The sequence below is a fragment of the Rattus norvegicus genome, chromosome 1 (genome assembly GCF_036323735.1).
Source record: "Rattus norvegicus strain BN/NHsdMcwi chromosome 1, GRCr8, whole genome shotgun sequence".
NCBI lineage: Eukaryota > Metazoa > Chordata > Mammalia > Rodentia > Muridae > Rattus > Rattus norvegicus.
The window spans coordinates 194,454,823-194,476,364 of NC_086019.1; the positions used below are offsets into that span (position 1 = coordinate 194,454,823).

The 21,542-nt window shown below is 39.4% G+C and overlaps 1 protein-coding gene across 12 annotated transcripts in view; it reads right to left on the reverse strand.

Moving 5' to 3' along the window:
• The window catches only part of Ate1 (arginyltransferase 1), a 122,442-nt gene that overhangs the window by 62,980 nt on the left and 37,920 nt on the right, over nucleotides 1-21,542 (reverse strand). For 11 of the 12 annotated variants that reach the window (NM_001398760.1, NM_001398759.1, NM_001398758.1 and 8 more), the window contains 2 exons: nucleotides 9,993-10,174; nucleotides 8,411-8,510 (listed from right to left, as the gene is read on the reverse strand). In NM_001398760.1, coding sequence (NP_001385689.1) covers nucleotides 8,411-8,510; nucleotides 9,993-10,174 — 282 coding nt within the window. Of the gene's footprint in view, nucleotides 1-8,314; nucleotides 8,511-9,992; nucleotides 10,175-21,542 lie in introns of all 12 variants that reach the window. The other variant, XM_063286361.1, reaches the window with a different exon arrangement.

Genomic DNA, 21,542 nt, shown 5'->3' on the forward strand with positions numbered 1-21,542 from the left:
AGAAAGACTAACAAAAGGCCTAAGAATAAAAATACTAAAAAGCCTCTGTGTCATTATTTATATCTCTGGCAGGTCCAAGATAGCCCCACTATAATTTCCAGTGCAAGGAGCGCAGTAAGTTTGTGGGCAAAGAAAGAGAGTGACTGGGTCACATAGACAAGGGAAGCAAACACTCTTCTTTAATAGATCAGGATAAAGTTCGTTCAGGCACTAGTATTTTTCCAAAACTACAGACTCCTGATAATTAATCTAAGGTTAGGAATTTTGTACTACTCCTAAACATTTTATTTCATTGCAGAGTTGACAAAAATAAATAATAGGCATATGGTTAAAAGGAGTGATTTTCCCCAGTTAATATTTAACTTTAAAAGGAGTTAGCTCAGTGGGTAAAGGCACTTGTTACAATGCCTGACCACCTGGGTTCTAGACTCAGAACCCACAGGACGGAAGGAGAGAACAAGCTTGTACAAGTTTTCTCTGCCCTCTCATGTGACATTCATGTGTACTCACACAAATAATAAATGTAAAACTAAATAAAAACTGAAGTGTTTTAGGATAGTCCAAAATGAAAAACATATAATTATCAAAAATCTAACAATGGTATTTATGTGAACTCCAATTCTTTTTTAAAGGTTTATCTTTATTTTTGTACATGCATATGTGAGTGGGTGTTCCATGTGCACAGGCGTACCTGAGGGGTCAGAAATGGCGTTTGATCCCTTCCAGCTATGTTGCAGATGGCTGTAGGCTGCCTGATGCAGATGCTGGGGAATCATACTCAGGTCTTCTACCACAAGAGCAACAAGTGCTGTTACCTAGAGTCACCTTTGCTTTAGATGCTCCTTTATGTTAATAAAAATAAATGTGAGTTAATGCAAACACTCAGCAAGTCGAATCAACCACCTTGATCTTGATTTCCTCATGTGTAATGAGAAGCTTAGACCAGAGGACTCCAGGGGAACTACTTTTGGTTCCAATATGCCACATGTCTTCACTTGAGACAATTTTAGAAACATAATTTTGTGATGAGTATCAGATTCTTTACCTCCCAGTGCCTCTAGGAGGCATCAAAAATCCCTTACTAAAATTACTCTGTAGTGATTTGTTTTACTATGTCTAATCCATTGGACAGTTAACATTAAAAAAAAGATGCTGAATCAAAAGAATCCACTATTCCGTTCTGTGCTGTGGGTAATGATGAGATCATTTGTATTTCTTTCAGTCCAGCAATAGAAAAGTCACTACCATATGTAACCACATGTAAGGCCCTGGGCTGCTAGACTGTAGTAAAATAACATTTGCTGGTCTATTTGGTCAAGAACCTTTGAAGCTCAGGGGTTTCAGTAGCACAGGATTTTGCTAACGCAGCTCTGTTTAATGGCAATTAACATTTTTATAGGAGCTTTTGTAACAGTAATGCCAAAACCTTCTTGTGGGCAAAGTCCTGTAGAATTCCAGGGGTCCTGTCTGCCCACAGTCCAGCTGAGGCATTCAGTATAAGCAGGACTGGCTCAAAGATGAACTAGCCCTTTGTTTCTTTTCTGCTACTTCAGAATCCTTTCTGGTGTTTCCACTGATGTCTGGCCATGTCATGATACCAAAGAAGCTGCCTGAAATCACTGTTTACTCTGGCCTGCATACAGTCTGCTTGAAGAACCTCATCAAAACACCCCTTTGAGAATACAACAGCCTCTCAGCAGGACTGAGAGATAACACTGAGCAAAGTATTTTAAATTATGCCTAATTTTAGTATACTCCAAAAGTAATCAAGTAGTTTTTAAATGTATCAAAAACAGGTAAAAAGAAAAATATAATGTAAGCTAGATATATAAATAGTAAGGATTTGAAAAATTCTTTTTTTAAAAAAACTTTAGCAAAATAAGTAAAAATTTTGAAGTAAAACCTTTTCGCACAGAAAGAAAACGGATATACATAAATATAGGATAAATATTAAGATGTGACTAAAGGAATTTGAGAAAATAACACACCAAAGATAGAATAATTAGAAGGAAAAAATTCACCATATACAAGGCAAAAATCTGAACAAAGCTGAAAGGATTTTTTTTTTAAATAAAGGCTTACTGCACAACCTTAGAGGTTACAAAGTTAATGTATGATCACAGAAACATATTTATACCAATGGCACCATTAAAAATAAAATATAGCAGCAGAGATGGGTCAGCAGTTAGGAACACTGGCTGCTCTTCCAGAAGACCCAGGTTCGATTCTAAGCAGCCACATGGCAACTCATAACTGTCTATGACTCCAGTTCCAGAAAATCCACCACACTTTCTGTCCTCCTCATGCATTAAGCACACAAATGAGGCACAGACATACATGTAGGTAAAACACATAAAATACACATAAAATATATCCTTAACCCAAACCATCTTCGGTAATGTAAATGCTGCAAACTAAGGAACCATAAGCAAGAGAGGAGAATGTACTGTAACACGTGCTGTTTATATAATTATCAAGATGACCGCATGGTGATTTCATCTTGTAGTGGTCATCATTAGTAACTCAAACAAAAGCAAAATCTGTTGACATGTGACAATGACTTGCTAAATAAGAGCTTTCAATAAAAATCTTGTAAAGATGAAACTCTTACTAACTACACAGAATCTCTGTGCAGTACAGAGAAACTCAGTGGCTCTGCAAAACCTCTCACTTTGAGCTACCATAACAACTGCCCAGCTCTGCTTATTCTAGGACATGAGCCTACACAGTCAACACAGGGGGATTTCTATATCTGCACCACACTTCTGTAATCTGTGTAGCAAACTGCCACACCACTCAGTAGCCTGACACAGTAATTTATAACTCAGGAGTCCTTGCAGATTAGAGCTCAAGCTGGTGCTTTGCTGTTGGTTTTCTGGATTCAATGATCGTGCAGTTACACTGAACCATCCCAGGTAGCTTCAGGCATCAGACAGGCCTCTCTCTCCAGTAGAGCAGCTGGACCTTTTACATGACACCTGGCTCAAAATATAGACGTGAAACATTCTGGTCCTCCAAGGCTAAAGCCCAGAAACCCTAAACAACTATTTACACGGTATCCATCAGTCAGTGAAAGTCAGTCACCAGGCCAGTCACTAGGAGGCAAATGAACACTAGCTCTGATGGGCAAGGAAAAGGCAGTGACCATGAGGACCTCCAATCAACTCTATATGGAAAAGACAAAATCATCATTTGAGCATGATTCTATGACAGGTTTCTTACTCAGTAATACAAAGCAGGCAGAAAGAGCTACTTTGTCAATATCAGACATGCTTTTATATGTATATTTAATATAACAAAATACATAGATATTAATTTGGACAAATCTGTACAAGAAAATCCAAAAAATAAAAACATTAATGCATCTTCAAGCATAGTTAAATACACTTGGTATATTGCTTTATGTACCGCCCTGTAAATACATACAAGTTGTAAATTTCCTCAGTACATGGGTGGGGGGCAGCAGTTGAATTTGAGTGTTTTCCTTTATCTCCACCTTATTTTTTGAGACACAATCTCTTTTCAAACCCGGAGGTCAGTGGTCTGGCTGGACTGGCTGGCCAGCAAGCTGAGTGTCTGCCAGTCCTTGTGCCTCAGCACTGGCGTTACAGACAGACATGGCACACCCAGCTCTTTAAATGGATACTGGCTACCAAAGCAAGGTCCCCATGCCTACTCAGCAGAGTCACCCCAGCCCCTAAGAAACAATCTGAACTAGAAATATTAAAATTAAAATCAGTAGTTTCTTGAAAATCCAAGTGCTCAAAAACAGTGATTCCAAGCAAATGCTGTTTTTACAAAATAAATTTATACAAAAATTCTAACATACCATGAGATCTACAAAATCACTGATACAACTTCATGACAAAATATCTCTCCCTTGAAGATAAAATGTGGACACGAATTAAATGGAAAGAGTTAAATGGTTTTTTGGCTTTTGTGGTTTGTTTGTTTGTTTGTTTTTTGTTTTGGTTTGGTTTTTGTTTGGGGTTTTTTTTTTTTTTTTTGACTTCCAATTCATCCCCTGTCACCTATCTTATTTTACAGTTCTGATAGTGTTTCTAAATTCTAAACAAATACTGACTTGGAGGTTCTAGCAATGGAAAATCCTTGAACTCCAAGTTACATTTTCATTCACCACTACAGATACCTTCAAAAGCACTTAACAAGTAAGAAATGCTAAGTTTAATACTGTTTGCAAGAACTGAGGCAATGGAGAATACAAGCAAGCCTTTGGTACTGCTCTGATACCCAATGCCTGGAATGTAGGTCAGCAGTACTGCACAGAATCTTAATTTCAGGTTGTCAATTTATAATGTGATTTTGCTTCCCACATTTATTACTCCTTAGAACATTATTTTGTATACTTTTCTTTAAAAAAAAACCAACAACTTTTACCTGTTGTGTACATGTGTGTGGACTCATTTGCCATGGTGCACATGAGTAGGTCAGAGATAAAAATGCAAAAACAGGCTCTCTTTCCACTATGTGGTCCTAAGAACTGAATTGAAGACAGCACGAGGAGAGTTCAGGGTCTTTACTAGCTGATATTTACACACACCCCTAACTCACTGGCCATCTTTTTTTTTTTTCTTTTGTCTTTTGATGCACTGTAATGCTGTGTAGCCCAGACTGCCTCAAATTGATATTTTTCTTGCTTCAAGTTCCCAAGTGCTGGATTACAGCTGTGTAGCACCCTACCTAACTCTGTATGTTTTTAAATTCCTTCTTCTAATGTGCTGGTGAGATGGTTCAGTGGTTAAGAGCACTCACTGGATGCTCTTCCAGAGGAACTGAGTTCAATTCCCTCCTCATCATTTATAAAGGGATCTGATGCCCTCTTCTGGCATGCATTATTTACACTGCTAACAACAAGCCCCATCCCATGCTGCTACAGCAACAGCCATACACAAGTCTTTCATCAGACCAAACAGCTTCCTCCACCACAGCGCTGCCCTGCTTCCCTCAATGCCACATCAGCCATCAGTTCCCTCAGTCACATCTCTAAACTTTCCTTCCATCTGACACAGGGATTCCTCAAACAAGTAACACTTCAATGTTGAATTTTCAGATTTAACTTTAATGGAAGAATTATATACTTTTCCCCAATTTCCTGACTTTTCAAATGACTTTCTTCAGTATTCATGATTTCAAAAACATATTCAAATGCCAGGAAGAACTTACTATGAGTAAATACTAGTCTTTATGTTTCCTTCGTTAAATTTAGAGAGAGAGAGAGAGAGAGAGAGAGAGAGAGAGAGAGAGAGAGAGAGAGAGGAGAGAGAGAGAATAAATTTAGGGTTTGAGGGTTTTTTTTAAAGATTTATTTACTTTTATTTCACATATATGAATGTGTATGAATGTCCTGCCTACATGTAAACACATGTACTATGTGCATACCTGGTCCTAGGAAAGGCCAGAAAGAATGCTCAATCCTCTTCAACTGGAGTGTTGGATGCTTGTGAGCTGTCATGTGGGTGCTGAGAACTAAAGCTAAGTCCTCTGGAAGAACAGCCAGTGCTCTTCACTACTCAGCTACCCCTCCAGCCACCAGGACAACTTATAAATACGCTCTCTGGGCAGTATTCTTAGATACATTGTCTAGAAGAGGAGGTGCTCGTGGCACAGTGAGCTGAGACGCAGTGGTTTAGTGAGAGGACATGCTCTACACAGGTTTCCACAGCACTTTACACTGTACCCTCTGCTTCTAGAGACCTTACTAAAAGGAAGACAGTGAGTCATGGAGGTAAAGGGACTAAAAGAATATCAGACTGTAGGAAGACACAATAAGGCTTAGAAATTCACTACTCCTTGAAGCATCTTTGATATGTGCTAGCACAAAGGCAAGTATTCCCACAAAGTCCACAAAGTGAGCCTGTACATGTGTCATCAACAGAGGAAGGAGCTCAGTACCACTTTCGTCTGAGCAAAAGGCAAATGTTCACAGTTTTAAGTGTTTTTCCAGAAAGGCAAAGCTAATACTAGTTCTGAATTAAAAGGCCCAGCTAACAGCAAGCTCCTTGGGAGTTTTAGTGCTTGTGTTAATACAACTAACTATCCAACTGAAAAAGAACACATGTTCACACCTCAATACTAATCAACTATCTCATCCTAAACCAGCCTGCTTTTCAGGGGTGAAAACTGAGACTAGCTGTTGCCAAGCAAACTCCCCACTCCCACACCTGTGTTGCCACCTCTTTGCCATCAGAATACTTACCTACACTCCATAACTAAAGTCACAGAATTACCATATTCTATAATAACTATGTGCCTGTCCCTGTGTTACAACATATTTGCGAAGAATCTATCCTAATCACACTCAAAACATGACTCCGTCGCCATCCCACACAGCTGTTTAATGCTACCCCCTCCTCATTAGCATGTCTATTCATTCACAAGTTTTCATTAAGTTTTAAACAAAAATTATGTAGGGGTTAGAGAGATAGCTCAGCTGGTAAGATGCTGGGGAGAACCCCAGAACATAAGTAAAAGACTAGACATGGTAACACGTGCTTGCAATTCCTGAGCTGGAAGATAGAGACAGGCAGATCCCTGGAGATAAACTCACTGGGTAAAAATCAAGCCTATGAGAAATCTGCATTTTTTAAAATTGGATGGAACTTGAGCAATTACATGTGTGTGTGTGTGTGTGTGTGTGTGTGTGTGTGCGCGCGCGCGCGCATGTGCACACAAAATCTTCTATGCAGCAAAGCCACTATAAGCTTGCTAGGAAACAAAATGAAGAGAACTATCAACAGACTTCACCTGGAATCTATAAACAGGACACACTTAAATTTGGAGGTGGGAAATGCTATTACTATATGAATATCAAATTTAGTTTTAGGATCCAGTATACACTGCAGGAGAAGTAATTCCTAAATGCAGAAATGATGCCTGAGGAAACCAAAGCCAGTCCTGCTTTTAGGGGCCAGGACTGCTGACAATGGAACCACCAGCTACTCAATACTCAACCTCAAAGCTTCAAAAGTCAAGGTCACCTCTACTAAGTCCAATAAATTATTCTTTCAAAGGACAGGAAGGGAAAAACAGTGGAAAAAATAGATTAAAGAGATTTAAAATATATTAACCAAATGTAATTTTTGATCCTTGTTCAGGTCCTATGTTAACTAAACTAATTTAACTAAAGCAAATTATAAATCAGGATATAGGATCACTGACTATATCATAGAAAGTATTTAGAAACATTGTCAATATTCTTCAGGTGTGATGTTAAGACTGTAATCATTTCCAAAGTGTTCATGCTCATAAAAACATTTACAAATATAAGGATATTCTTATGGCCTCAGGTAACTCATGGTATAACACATGAGTTATAACTCATGGTAGAACACATACCTAGCATGTGTAAGGTCCTGGCTTTTATTCCTAGCACCTCAGAATACAAAACGGGGTAAGGCAGTCCTGGATTCTTCAGTTTACAAAGGCATCCATCCATGGCTGGCATGGGGGCGCATATCTTTAATCCCAGCACTTGGGAGGCAATGGCAGGCAGATGAGAGTTTGAGGCCACCACGGTTCACTTATCAAATTCCAGGTCAACTATGGCTGATTTAGACCCTATCTGCCAAAAATGGGTTATCCTTAGTATGTTTCAGAGTAATTTAAAAGAAGATGAAGGCAGGAACTGAGTAAAGAAACAGGTAGGAGAAGGCAGACGCATCACTGCAGAGCAGTGGGCACACAGTAAGTAGCTTTTGCTTTGACGTGTTTTTAAGCTGTTTCACATTATTTAGGGGGAAAAAAATCCTACTTATAGACAGGACAGGTCTCCCTACCTAATGTCTATCTCTTCTTTCTCCTATGATGGCCTCATAGGTTTGGAACTCTGACTCCTGTCTCCCCATAAACATACACTTCATTTGAGCCCCTCCTTCCTTCCTCCTCCACTCTGTGAAGAAAACCCCATATCCTCCTAGGCCATCTACCAAGCACTACATGACCTCATTTTATGCTACGATTTCCCCAGCATCACCTGCAATATACACTGTATATTGAGATCCCACTGTATTTCTCTGGCCTTCAGAGCTAACCACTCCTCAGTGAAGCAGACAAGAGTGATAGTCTCAGTGGCACAGCAGTCTGATCCTCTTAGCTCCAAACTACACTGAAGAAGTATCAACAGCCTTCACTAAAGAGACTCCTGATAACTATTTTTTAAAAGGAAACTGCAGAACATCCTTAAATCTCACAACGAACGCATAGCATCATGTCAGCACAGTGGAGGCTATGATCCTCTCATTTCAGAAAGAACTCCTTCTGAGAGAGCAAAATAGTCTCCTTAATAATCCATTACCTGCCTCTACATGCCAAGGGCTGTGCCCCAAGATGCACACTGTACTGGAAAGTCGTCTTCTGTACAGGAATGGCACAGGCACCAACCTGACATTACCTTGTATCTCATCTTGGGACAGGAGTGAATGTAGAAACCCATGTAATAATAGCTGAGCTGTGATGTTTTCTCATGCAGTTGTCTAGTAAAAGCAATTTCTCTGCCAAAAATAAAACACAGTTAATTTTGGTTTCAATTTTCGAATAAAACCTAATGGAAAGTATCGAAATACTCAACTCTAAAAAGAGAACTGTTTTTTAAAATACAAAATGATTATTGCTACAGAGGTACCCCAATAACCTCTAAATTATTTCAAATAAATACTTCTGAGTTCAGATTTTATACTTTAGTGGGAAAAAGAGCTGATCTACAACCAATATTACATAAAATAAAGGTATTTATAATTATTATCCCATATGCCCTAGAATGTTCAAGGAATCTATGCCATTTTAACAGCACAACAAAGTTTTTAAAATAGCAGTAAGTCCAGGGAGACAGGGAGATTATATATGCATTACACAGCCCTTCTGGTATATATGATTCACAAGTCTGGGTAGCACAGTGGACACAGTTCCCTAGAATGCGATGGACAACGGACAGCACATCCTCTCTTCTTTCCAGGCCTTCTCTATCTGTTAGCAGAGATGAGGGCTGCCCAGTAGAGAAGCTGAATCTTCAGTGCAAGGCTTGTATGTGAAGTGCTTGTAATTTGTAGTGAGAGAAATCTTGGCACAAAATTTCCCTACTTTTCCAGCTGAATAAGCAGGCTGTATAGGACAGTGTTAATTTCTAAAGCACAAAGAACATTTTTTTGCCTTTTGAAAATCTTCTTTCTTGTTCTTTTTTCCTTTTTAATAGTAGCAATAAATATGTAACATTCAAGAGCTTTTGTTATCTTCTGTTAGACAGGGCTTCATTTTAGAGTGTAGCCTATCCATAATTTGCTTACTATGCACGTGCGCACACATGCCTGTAGAGACCAGAAGAGGGCCAGCAGGGTTCCTGGAGTTGGAGTTACACGTGGTTGTCAGCAGCTACCTAAGAGTGCTGGCAACTGAATTCCTATCTTATAAAAGAACAGAACTTTAGACTGTTGAGTCATCTCTCCAGCTCTAAAACTGTTATTTTAAATATTAATATAAGTTATGGGAGTACTGTTGTTATTAATATCAGATATCTGCTGCACCCATGGGGAAAGAACACACCAAACCAACACCAACAACGGTTCTACATGGTGAGATTTTAATGGGGGAAATGAGACAAGGGGAAGGGGCGAGAGAAAGAAGAGAAAAGAGGGCCAGGGCGAAGGGAGTCTGCCTTTTATTTGGAATGTGACATAAAGGTTCCCAGGTAGAGGTGCAAATTGAGCCAAAAGGTGTTCTGGGACTGTATGGTTGGTGTCATGTCAACAGTGACCAAACGGTGTCACTGCTAAAAGCAATTCCTGAAACCAACAAGTACTGTACCAGCAAATTAACACACTATCAAATGGGAACTCCTATCACACAATGAATTAACACACTATCAAACGGGGACTCCTATCACACAATGAATTAACACACTATCAAACGGGGACTCCTATCACACAATGAAATGTAGACAAACTGGTGTGATTCGTTACAACTGTGCAAAGCAGCCTTACCTTAATGCTGAATAGACACCCAAAGACAGGAATGAATAATCAGGATCATAGTACAGATACACAGAAGACACACAGTATGGGAGGATGTCTATCACCCCCACAGCAATGATCTTCCCGTCAAGCCAGTACTGCTGGTGAAAAGAGCCGTAACCACATTCTGGTCCATTAGCAGGGTGCTCTGCCTATGAAAAATCAGACACAGAAACATCAGCAGGGAGTCATTTTCCTTACATTAAAAAGATCTCTTGGGGCTGGGGATTTAGCTCAGTGGTAGAGCGCTTGCCTAGGAAGCACAAGGCCCTGGGTTCGGTCCCCAGCTCCGAAAAAAAGACCAAAAAAAAAAAAAAAAAAAAAATCTCTTAATCTAACTAAGCTTTTATTTTGTTTGAGTTAATAAGTCCTAAAATTTGGTTTGTTGTGACCACTGTCCAGATAAAGAGTACATTAACACAAAAAACTCAATCTTTAAAAATAAAGAGAAGGAAGGGAAAGAAAGAGGGAGGGAAGGAGGGGGGAAGAGTAAGGGGAGGAAGAGAAAAGAATAAAAGAAAGGAAAAAAGAGAGAGAAAGGTAACTAATGTGACCCCCCCTCATCCACAGGACCACAAAGAAAACAAAGTGAACCCATTAATCAGGATACATGTGACGCATTCCAACAGCTGACCAAAAACTTCTACAAGCGACAGGGAAGAGTCCGCTCAAGCTGTTTAAAAATGTCCACAGAAACCATAGCCAACAGCGTACTTACAGTAAGAAACTAGACTTTTCACTCTCCTTCCCCACTTCAGACTGTGAAGATAGCTGGGTCCTATTAGTATGAGATTTGAAGTCCTAGCTAATGTAAAAAAAGAGAGGATGGGAATAAAGGAGCTGGGGAGCAAATGAGTGGAAGGGTCCTTGCCTACAAGTCCTGAGGCTGTTGGGAAGAGAACAAAAAAAAAAAAAAAAAAAAAAAAAAAAAGGAAAGGAGGAAGACGGAGAGGAAGGGAAGGGAAGGAAAAAGAGAGAGGGAGAAGGGGATTAATTCAAAATAAGGAAAAGAAAAATCAACTCTTTCTTTATAGATGACTTGACTGTAAAAAATCCCAAAGAATGGAGAAAAAGTGAAACTAATAAGTAATATAGCAAAGCCTAAACTGAAATGTTAAGATGTGAAATCCAGTTCTTTTCCTTTATAATAACAATGACAGGAAGGTAAAATTAAAAACACAATGAAAAGAAAGCTATGATTAAAGCTTACATGTATGGATTCTATTCACTACAAAGTATAAAACTTGTAAAAAGGAAGTCAAAGACCTAAATAAATGGAACAACAATTTTTAAAAAGGTTTATTTATTGTTTATTTTATGTGTGTGAGTACACTGTTATATCTTTAGACACACCAGAAGAAGGGCATCGGATCCCATTACAGAGGGCTGTGAACTAGGAATTGAACTCAGGCAGTGCTCTCTAGCCAACACGTTTTTCGTGATGAAAACTGTTATGATAACAGTTCTTTTCAAGTTTCTGCACAGACAGTACAATCCCAACCAAAACTGCAGCAAGCCTATTAGCAAGAGTTTGAGAGGTCTAGATGAGGGATTAATATAGATGGAACATGGGCCCTTTTAGGGGAGAAGGCTGTTCTGTATGATACTGCATCAGCAAAGACATCATATTAAGCATTTTTATCAAAACTCAGCACTTTAAATGAAAGTAAATCTTAATTATGCAAAATTCTGCAAATCATGTAGAAGGTCTTATGAAGGCACACAAACCTTAACAATAAAGTGTAACGGGAGTACAAATGTGTGGGACAGTCTTACTGGAAGAGCTGAATATAAAAAAAGATGAAATAATCAAGTCAGGAAATGAAAGCGGCCTGTGCAGGTGAAATTAAAAGGAAGTGTGCGTACTTACTAAACTTTGATAAAACTGCTTCCCATGGGTACAGGTTAATAGTTCTGACACTGCTGGATATGTAAGAAACAGACAGACAGACAGCAGGTGGTAGGGTTTTCACTGCTGTGGCTAGAGCTATCCAAGTGATGATGGGTTATAGATGAGAACTCAGCTTGGCTTGCTGTAAACACAGATGGGTCCACACAGAAATGGTGCACACTATAAGGATGTGCACACTCAAGAGTTCCTATACACACACACACTCCTCTTCTGTCAGCTGAGAGGACCTAAAAGAAACACCCCAGGAGAAATGAGCATGCCCTACTGCCAAGACCTTGGTACGTTTCTGTAATCAAAGAAACCTGTGCTAGGAGAAGTGATTGACTTTAGGACTGGGCAGGAAACACACAAATGAGCTTACTGGATCCTGGTGTCAGTACTCAAGCAGATCCACACTCAAAGGAGCACTAGGCGTCAGCTGTAGCTATTATTACTACACTATTTTAAACAACAAAATAAAAGTGATCTATAACTCCGAGTATAAAATCCATGTACCCACACCACTATATATCACTGAAAAATAATAAAAGAACAGAGAGAAACTTCCCATGCAGAAAAATATCAAATTTACATAGATATTCTGCCCTGAAGCCAAGGGAAGATAAGATATGCATAAAGCAGGCCTGGTGTTGTTTTCTTTCTTTTGTTTTTGTTTTGTTTTGTTTTGTTTTGTTTTGTTTTCTCTAATTCAATTGTGAGGTTCACTAGTGTGAACTCTGTAAATGACATCATTATGTCACAACATCAAAAGGTTGGACATGCCTGGCTCTCCTCTTCTACCATCATTTCAATGAGATGAGAAAGACCTAAGTCTGAGGATAACAGCCCCCTTTTTACAAGAAGCTCAGAAACCCTTGCTAAAGAAGCATCCCCATGTCACCAATCCTTACTGACTTGAGAATACCACTTCATTAATGTGTGGTTATCACATCTTAAATCTCTTTAGTTAAGGCCTTTTATCAACACTGCTTAACTGTCTCAAACACAGTGGGAAAAAAATTACATATTACATAGGAAAGCACACTATTTGAGAAAAAAGAAAGTAAAGGACTATTTGCCTTAAAGCCAAACACATCATGTAAGTTAACAGGTCTCAAAATCCCTTTATACTTAGAAAAGTAGAGAGAACTTCCAAGAGTTTATGTCTAATGGAACACATTTACAGATATTTACCAATTTACCAAAAGTGAGATTTTTAAAAAATGTATCTAATAATTCATTTAAAAATAACAGTAAGTTCAATATATTTTATTCAGTCTGTGACAGGGAAAGATATTGCACTTTCCAAAATAAAAAACAATACATGAGGAGAGTTACATGGTTCTGCATTTTTTCAAGTTTGTGTCAGAAGACCACCTGAGTCTCATGCCTGCCTGTGTATTTAATCCGCTGCATCACTGAGCCTCTAGGAAACAATGTGTACACTCATGAGAAAGTGAGTCAGGAAGGCTAACGGCATCTCAGCACTATGAAGACAGCAATGGTCTTGCGGACCCTTTGACACATGCAGCAAGGCATAAGCCACATTTTTTTCTGTTTTTAAAGTACAAGGAGCCTACAAACTGTAAGGTAAAAAACAAAACAAACAAACAAAAAACAGGACTGCTAATGCTTGCCTTCTGTTTCAGTTTCGAGAAACAAATGGTAAGATACAAATAAAAGGAGACTAATAGCAAACTTATGCCAACTTCTGTTCAGTCTGAATGGCACATTCCCAAAGACCTTGTGTTTACTGAATTACACAGAGGGCACACAAAGTCATGTCAACTCCAACTGCTACCTTCTATCTCCTTCTAAGCCCGGCCGGCAGCAACAGGGTACCAGTACTTAATGTTTCTTTCCAAGTCTGCAGTTTGCAGTTAGGCTGTGCAAAGGAATAAATCAGAAAATTTTCACAAGATCCCCTGTTCCAAGGATTCAGCTGATAACAGGAAAAAGTAATAAAGCTCCCCTCAGCTATACAGAAGAAAATCCACCTTGAATTCTGGGGCAAGATGGCTGGGCTTTGGTGATTAATGAGCTACGCAGTGCAGTTTCCGTCTCCAAAGCACCATGTAGGATGACATGAATCTTAATAGGCCAGTTCTCACTTTCACCAAACCGGTCCCCAAATGAGAGCTTATTTAGCCTAACAAAATACACCTGTCTCCTCACCCACCTGCCTTCCTGTGCCTCAAGTGTCACCCCAGACAGCAGAGGCTCAGAGTAATTAGCAAAGGGGAAGTCATTTGAGAGGACTTTCCAAAGGGAGTAAAGATGAGGAAGGAGAAGACTAAAGAAGACAGAACCTGAGTCCTCCTCCCTCCAAAGCAACCCACAACCAGCTGTCGCAAACAGTCCTAGGACACAAAAACCCACTACTGGTTTTCCTCTGAGTATGTTATTTTACAGCTCTGTAAGGACAGAGGTTAACCTGTCCAATTGAGGGGAATGAGTACTACCTAATGTCAGAGAACATCAGTAGTTGAGGGAATGAGTACTACCTAATGTCAGAGAACATCAGTAGTTGAGGGGATGAGTACTACCTAATGTCAGAGAACACCAGTAGTTGAGGGGAATGAGTACTACCTAATGTCAGAGAACACCAGTAGTTGAGGGGAATGAGTACTACCTAATGTCAGAGAACATCAGTAGTTGAGGGGAATGAGTACTACCTAATGTCAGAGAACATCAGTAGTTGCTTTACTCTATCTAGCAATCAAATCTCAAATCTCCTATTTCATTAAATTACCTGCAAATGCTCTTTGAAACAATTTTATGTTTACTGGTTTTATAGCAAATAACACATCGATTAAGTCAGTCCACGTTTACATTGTCTGGATAAGATTATTGTTTTATCTCTTAAAAGCTTGTAGTTAAGAGCCCTAGGTCACTCGGTGAGAAGCTCGGGTGAGCTCACTGGAGGAGAAGCACTCAGCCAAGCACCCTGGTCCTCACACCCTAAAGTGGCTCCCAGGCAGTGCTGCCACTGCTTGCTCATTGCTGTGTCTTCCTCTTTACTCGATCTACACTGTCAGGACAGGACTAGATCCCCACCACTGCACTACTGCACTAGTAGTTGGATCTGATGGCATGTCTTTGCTGGATGGATGATAAAGAGTTATTCTCTTCTGAACAACCGAAAATGGAAAATCTGGGTTTCTTCACTATTTTTATTTGTGTACTTGTAAAATAGTCATTACCTGAAACCATTATGTTTAGCATATTGCTAAAGTTACAAAACTGAAGAGTACATGTCTGTCCATAATCAGAAAAGCTTTTACTTCTATTTCCATAATGATTCCCCACTTCCAGGTGATATTAAATTGCATTCAAGTATGCGCTTAGTGAGCTGATTAAGAGATGAACAAGCAGGTATATAAACCAGTCTTCAAATTCCCAGAAAACAAGACCCTTATAGAAGCTAACAGCTTAGAAGCAATTTTAAGAATTCAAATATACATAACTAAGGCGACTTTCAGATTAAGTCTACTGACATGAAATTTTTAGTTTAAGAAAAAAGTAGTATCTTCTTATATTAATACACAGTATCACTGGATTTTAAATTAATGGTAAAAGACTTACCACAAATGGTTTTAATAAAAATATAGAGAAAGAAAAAAGCTATTATTACTATAGAACTTACAGATTTTTTAAAAAATTAAATTGTTAATACTAAGTGCTTTGCCTTAATCTGATTTTTCTGTATTTTAAATCTTAACTCTCTCAATAAAACGACTGACAAAGTAAGGCACTTTCCGAATGGTTTATCAAAAGTCATGGAATTCCAAACTTTGACTCTACAAACTAGACAGTATTTACTGAGCTCTACAACGCAGCCTTGGACTGCAGAGTGACTGGTATGAACTTCCCTTACTGCTGTCCAACCGGCACCTCCTGCTCTCACAGTCCTTCTTACAGGAAAACATATTCTTTGGTGACAGAGCAGACTGAGAACTCAATGAATGCCAACATCAAACAAGACTGATGTCCCCATGGAGACTAATCCACCCCAGGATTTACTATTCAAGGTTTTTCTGAAGCATTCACGCACAACTAATGGGCAATGAAAACTGTCAGGGAAGATGACCCTAATTTTGAACACAGCTAAAAAGGTCTTGGGAGTAATGATAAATACTTCAACTGCTGAAGGAAAGATAGCTAACCTAGCAAGAAAATATCTTGAATTTTGAAGATCCCTAAACTAACTCATTTGTGCAGAAAAATCTTAAACAAGACATATTTGTGACATTTTTCCATTTAGTATTTGAATTTCAACTTTAAGCATGCTTTCTTTAGTCTCAAAATCAACTGTCTCCCTGGGATTCTTTCAAGGAAGACTTTAGTAATTGCCATTTAATTTCACTAAGCAATACACACTTTCAATTTATACTGTCTCAACAATCATGTGATGTCCAAAACTAACCTGAAAAACATTCACCTCCTGACCAATCAGCTTCAGGAGCACTATCTAGCCACACATGCACAACGCTTACGCTGCATTCACCACAGCAAACTCAAGAAAGGATGCCTTCGGCTCAACTGTTTGGCCTTACTGGAAGCTCTGCCCAAGCCAGAACTGCCCAATAGGCGTTAGATGCAAGGGAAGGGGACAGCCACCAAATGACGATCCAGTGCTTCTGTTCCAGATCTCTAATTGGTGCCTTTGAGTAATAACACTCAATTCCAATTCAAGTGTGTGGGTCACAATCTGAACCTACAGGATTATTTCCTAATATATACAGCTACAAGGAACAAGACCCTGCTCCTCTCTTCTCCTTCTCCTTCTCCTTCTCCTTCCTCTTCCTCCTCTTCTTCCTCCTCCTCCTCTTCTCCTTCTCCTCCTTCTCCTTCTCCTTCTTCTTCCCTCCTTCTCCTCCTCCTCCTCCTCCTTCTTCTTCTGATTTTTCATTATCACCATCAGACTGCTGACCATCACCTACAAATACCTATGCTTTCACTGGGTACCTCCTGCTACCTGGTTTTACCTCTTCAAATAAAGCTGGGCCTAAGCACTAGTCTAAAACAGGTAAAGGTTCCCACCAACTCAGTAGCTGGCCCATCTCCACAGCACTGCAATCATGACAGCTCTCAGCATGTCGGGTTGTTGGTGTTCTCCCTCCACACTTAGGAGGAAAATTACCCCAACTCCAGCCCCTTCCCATCATGTCTCCTCTCCCTCTCACAACTCCTCCTTCCAAGTTCTGTGTCTTCCCAGAGTGTTTTCCTAAGTCTTTTCAGAAAGCCAAGCAGTTCCCCACTCAAAAAAAAACTTGAAAAATGGTTTGAAAGCTTTTAAGAGTATTCATGGCGTGTTAGCTAATATTATGAAGATTAATAAAATGGTGCTAGGGTTGGGGATTTAGCTCAGGGTAGAGCGCTTGCCTAGCAAGCACAAGGCCCTGGGTTCGGTCCCCAGCTCCGGAAAAAAAAAAGAAAGAAAGAAAAAAGAAAATGGTGCTAAAGTATTATTTAAAGCATATCAATTTCAATACTGACCTCAGCTAGGTAGGTCACAGAGTGGAAAGCGCAGTGCCATCCGTGTCTGACTCAGGTCATCTATTACATCTAAGATTCACCCCTGTTCCTTCAGATTGCACTGTACTCATTCACCAGCTGAAACAAGCTGAGTTCTTTCTAGCTTCTGGCTTTGATGAACAATGCTGGTATAATCATTCATGTATAATTATTTATGAGGATACATACTTTTATTTCACTTAGGCATAATCAAAAGAAGTGAGTTTCAGAATTATAAAGTACCTGTGATGTTTTGAAAAACAGCTGAACCTTGGCTCTACATTTCACTTTCCTACCAAGCAAGTAAGAGAGTTCTAATTTCTCCACACTGTGCCAATCCCTGTCTGTCGTTTGACTCTACTCATTTAGTGAGCTAACGGTGATTTCTCTCTGGTTTTAACTTCCATTTCCCAAATGAATATCAACAGACTGTTTCTCTTGTGTTTTCTAGACATCTGTCTCCTCTGGAGAAGCACAACAGTAGTGTCTTACCCACTTTTAACTAGGGTCTACTGTTGTTTAATTAGAGTGCTATTGTATTCTGCTGGTTCTTGATGCCAATTTAATTACACTTTCCATCCTCTCCAATTTACTGAACTTTGTAAAATACACCAGGATATGCTCTGGCGTGGTATACTTGAAAATACACCTATTTTAGATGTCGCAATGAAACCCATCATTTTGTATGCTAACAAATTTTAAAAGGGGACAGTGAAGAGATGTAGTTCAGTAGCAGAGTGCCTGCCTAGGCTATTCCATGCCCTAGATCTGATCTCTAGTACTGGGAGAAACAAAAAACAAAGAGGAGCAGCTGGAAAGCCAGTTGAAGCAGGAATGCTTTACAAATGAACCATGCTATCTGTAGTTTATGACTTGCTTGACTTCAAATGTGGCTTCTTGTCACTGAAGAGTATAGTATTGATAGGTCTCAATTAAGTAAAACTGTGACCACACTGTTCAAGCCTTGTAGATTATTTCTAACTTCGTCTAAATGTTCTCTCAAAGTATCAAGAAGTAGTCTTAAGTGTCACTGATTTAACTAGTTCTCCTTCTCCTTCACTTCTACTGCTTTTTATTTTTATTTTGAGGGTGTTATTTTTAATGGATCGCATTTTAGAATATATTTGACTTTTTGTCATTATGAACATCTTTCTGTCTTCAGTTTATATCAGACAAAGACAGCTCATCCAATGTTCTTATGGTAAATATTCATGGGAAAAGATTACTGCAGCCTTTTACCTGTAAGTCATCCACATCTTCATATTTAAGCGTAGAGCTTACTTTTTATTCTTTTATACAGGCTGACAATCTCTAATTTTTAAATGGACTGTGTAGCCCTAACTGTACAACAACATAACCACTGTCAGATATGGCGATTGAAATTTAACTAAAACAAAAATCTGAAAATTTTAAGTGTAATACAGTAGCCAATATAGTCAAAAAAGTTTGAAACAATGTGAAACTGAAATTTCCCATGCAGCCAAGTTTGATTTAGGCTTTTATATTTAATGTAATAAATAACTGGACTTAAGAAGGCCACCTTGCCATTGGTCTTATAGCTTTTTATATTTGTTCCAGTTATTTATTTCACGTTTCCTACTTTTTTACCTTTACTGAACTGAAAACAATCTACTACTGTATCTTATGTTCACCATCAGCTCACTGACATTATCTCTCTGTAATACACATAATGATTTTCACGAGGGAACAGTTTTGCCTCTTCAGGACTTTTGGCAGTCTGTCATCATCTACAGGACTGTGCTGATCGTCGTGGTGAAGTGCTACTGGCATCTAGTGGGCAGTGGCTAGAGGTGCAGCTAAGCTTCCAACTGATCAGAGCCACACAGCACCTAACTACAAAGCTGAGTGGTAATGTTCCTAACTCTCGCTCTGAAGCTCGGTAAATCCATTTCTGATCGCTAGCTTCCTCTGAGTAAGAATCCTGAATGTGAGCATCTCAGCACCGTGCCACTCTGTCTCTTGCCCACTTGCTTTTCCTGACCCATACTGTCAGTGTGGTTCTCAGCCCCTAGCTAGTCTGATCTACCTGTCTGTTCAATTTTCATCATGACAGAATATAAGGAATGTAATAAGCACAGACCTGTGGTTACAGATGCTGCTTCTCAGTAAGTATTATAATTCTTAAGAGAGAGGACCTGAATCTGAAATGAAGGATCAGAAGGACACACTTGAAGAAGTCCCCACGCTGACACAGGATCTAATGTGTGTTAACATGTGCTGCAGCAGCCTCTGTTCTCCAAACATGACAAGGAGACCACAGCCTACTGGACTGGCTGGCAAAGTGTGACTCTAAAGAGAATGTCAGGAATCTCTTGACCTCTGATACATCATCCCATTTATTTACCTGCATTTAATTGAAGACATCTGTAAGTGGTGCCACACAGAAATGTCTGTAAGCAGAAGTCCCCTAAACCTCGCCGGGAGGTGTACCTCAGCAGTTACAATCACACAAAGTTAGAAACAATAGAAATGCACTCTACCTGGCTTGACAAAGTGATAAAAGCTCTTTTCCCGTAAAGCTTAACGAGTCCTATTAGTCTTCACGAATGAAAGGGGTCAGCCCCACAGAGACAAGCAACTGACTCTCCACACATGGTCCATTCAAGTGACAACATATCAGATTACTGACATAATTACTATAACCTGAGAATTTCATTAGATCCATGTGCAGTTAAATGGCTAGGACTTACAACAAAGGGACCTGGTTCATTCACAGGACCTCTTATGGACAAAGTGAAGCTTTAAGTTGGCTATGTGAACTGCAAGTCTTCTATATTTTACCGTCTCTGTTGGAATTATTCTAGTTTTTGTTTAAATTAGGAAACTACATATCTCTGGCTAAAACGTAAGCTTAACCGTAAATTAAACATGTAGAGACTTCCAGCATTCTCCTGCCTTGCTGAGGTTTGCCTCTCAGACAGTGGAGTGAAACAGAACCAAATCCTGACTGAGCTCAGAGCTACTAAAGGAGATTAGGGATGGCTGCACTCAGGTGGCAGGCAGCACCTGTGGACTTCCAAGCCACTGGACTATCAGGAGAAACCCTTGAGGTATTCACCACCAGAGAATCGAGGGCAGGGAGAGGATCGTTAATTATCTCATCTTCCTCCCTATACCCAATAAGCCTAATAAAAATTTGTCTTAAAAATCAACTTTGCCAAGATGCAACACATCTCCAAATCACCAAGAAAAGTAACAGGAAATAGCAAGCTATCATCCAGTCTGATCATGATGCTTTTCCTTTACACTGTCCACCGAAGACTGCAGACTCCAAGCACTCAGCCCAGATTTTAAAGAGGGTAGTGACCCGGGATTTCAAAACCTTTATTGGTTGGTCCACTGTGAGGTAACTGGTAAACTCCAAGCCCTTTCTACAACTAATAACATTCAAAGACAAAAAGACAGACCTTCTAGTCTCAAGTAGGTTCAGTCAAGCTGAGACAGCAAAAGAGCTAAGAATATTAAAATATAAACAGTAAACTTCATTTGCTGTCAGATGAGTACTATAAATTATGAACAAAAGTCTGCTACACCTAGCCTCACTCAGGACACCAACGTCACTCAGTCATCTCTCCATCCATCCATCCGTCCATCCAGCCGTCCATCCAGCCGTCCATCCAACAAGTATTTACTAAAGCAGTGCCTACTATGTACAACTTACTACATTAAAAATATAAACATGGAGAAACAAGGACCTCTTCTCACTGAACTTACATTTAAGAGAAATTTATTGGTGAGACCCATTTAAAAGCATTTTTGCAAGTGGTCAATATCATGTAAATCAACAATTCCTAACCTAGGGGTTGTGACACCTTTGAGGATCAAACGATGCTTTCACATGGATCACATTATCAGATATCCTGCACATCAGATATTTACATTAGATTCGTAACAGCAGCAAAACTACAGTTATGAAGGAGCAATGAAATAATGTCATGGTTGGGATCAGCAGAGCATGAGGAAGTGTTTAGTGTCATAGCAGTAGGAAGGCTGAGAAGCACTGATTTAAGTATTAACTGACCAGAGATGTGGACCTTCACTTCAGCTTCCTCACTAAAACCTACACATGAAGCAACTCTACCTAACTTTAC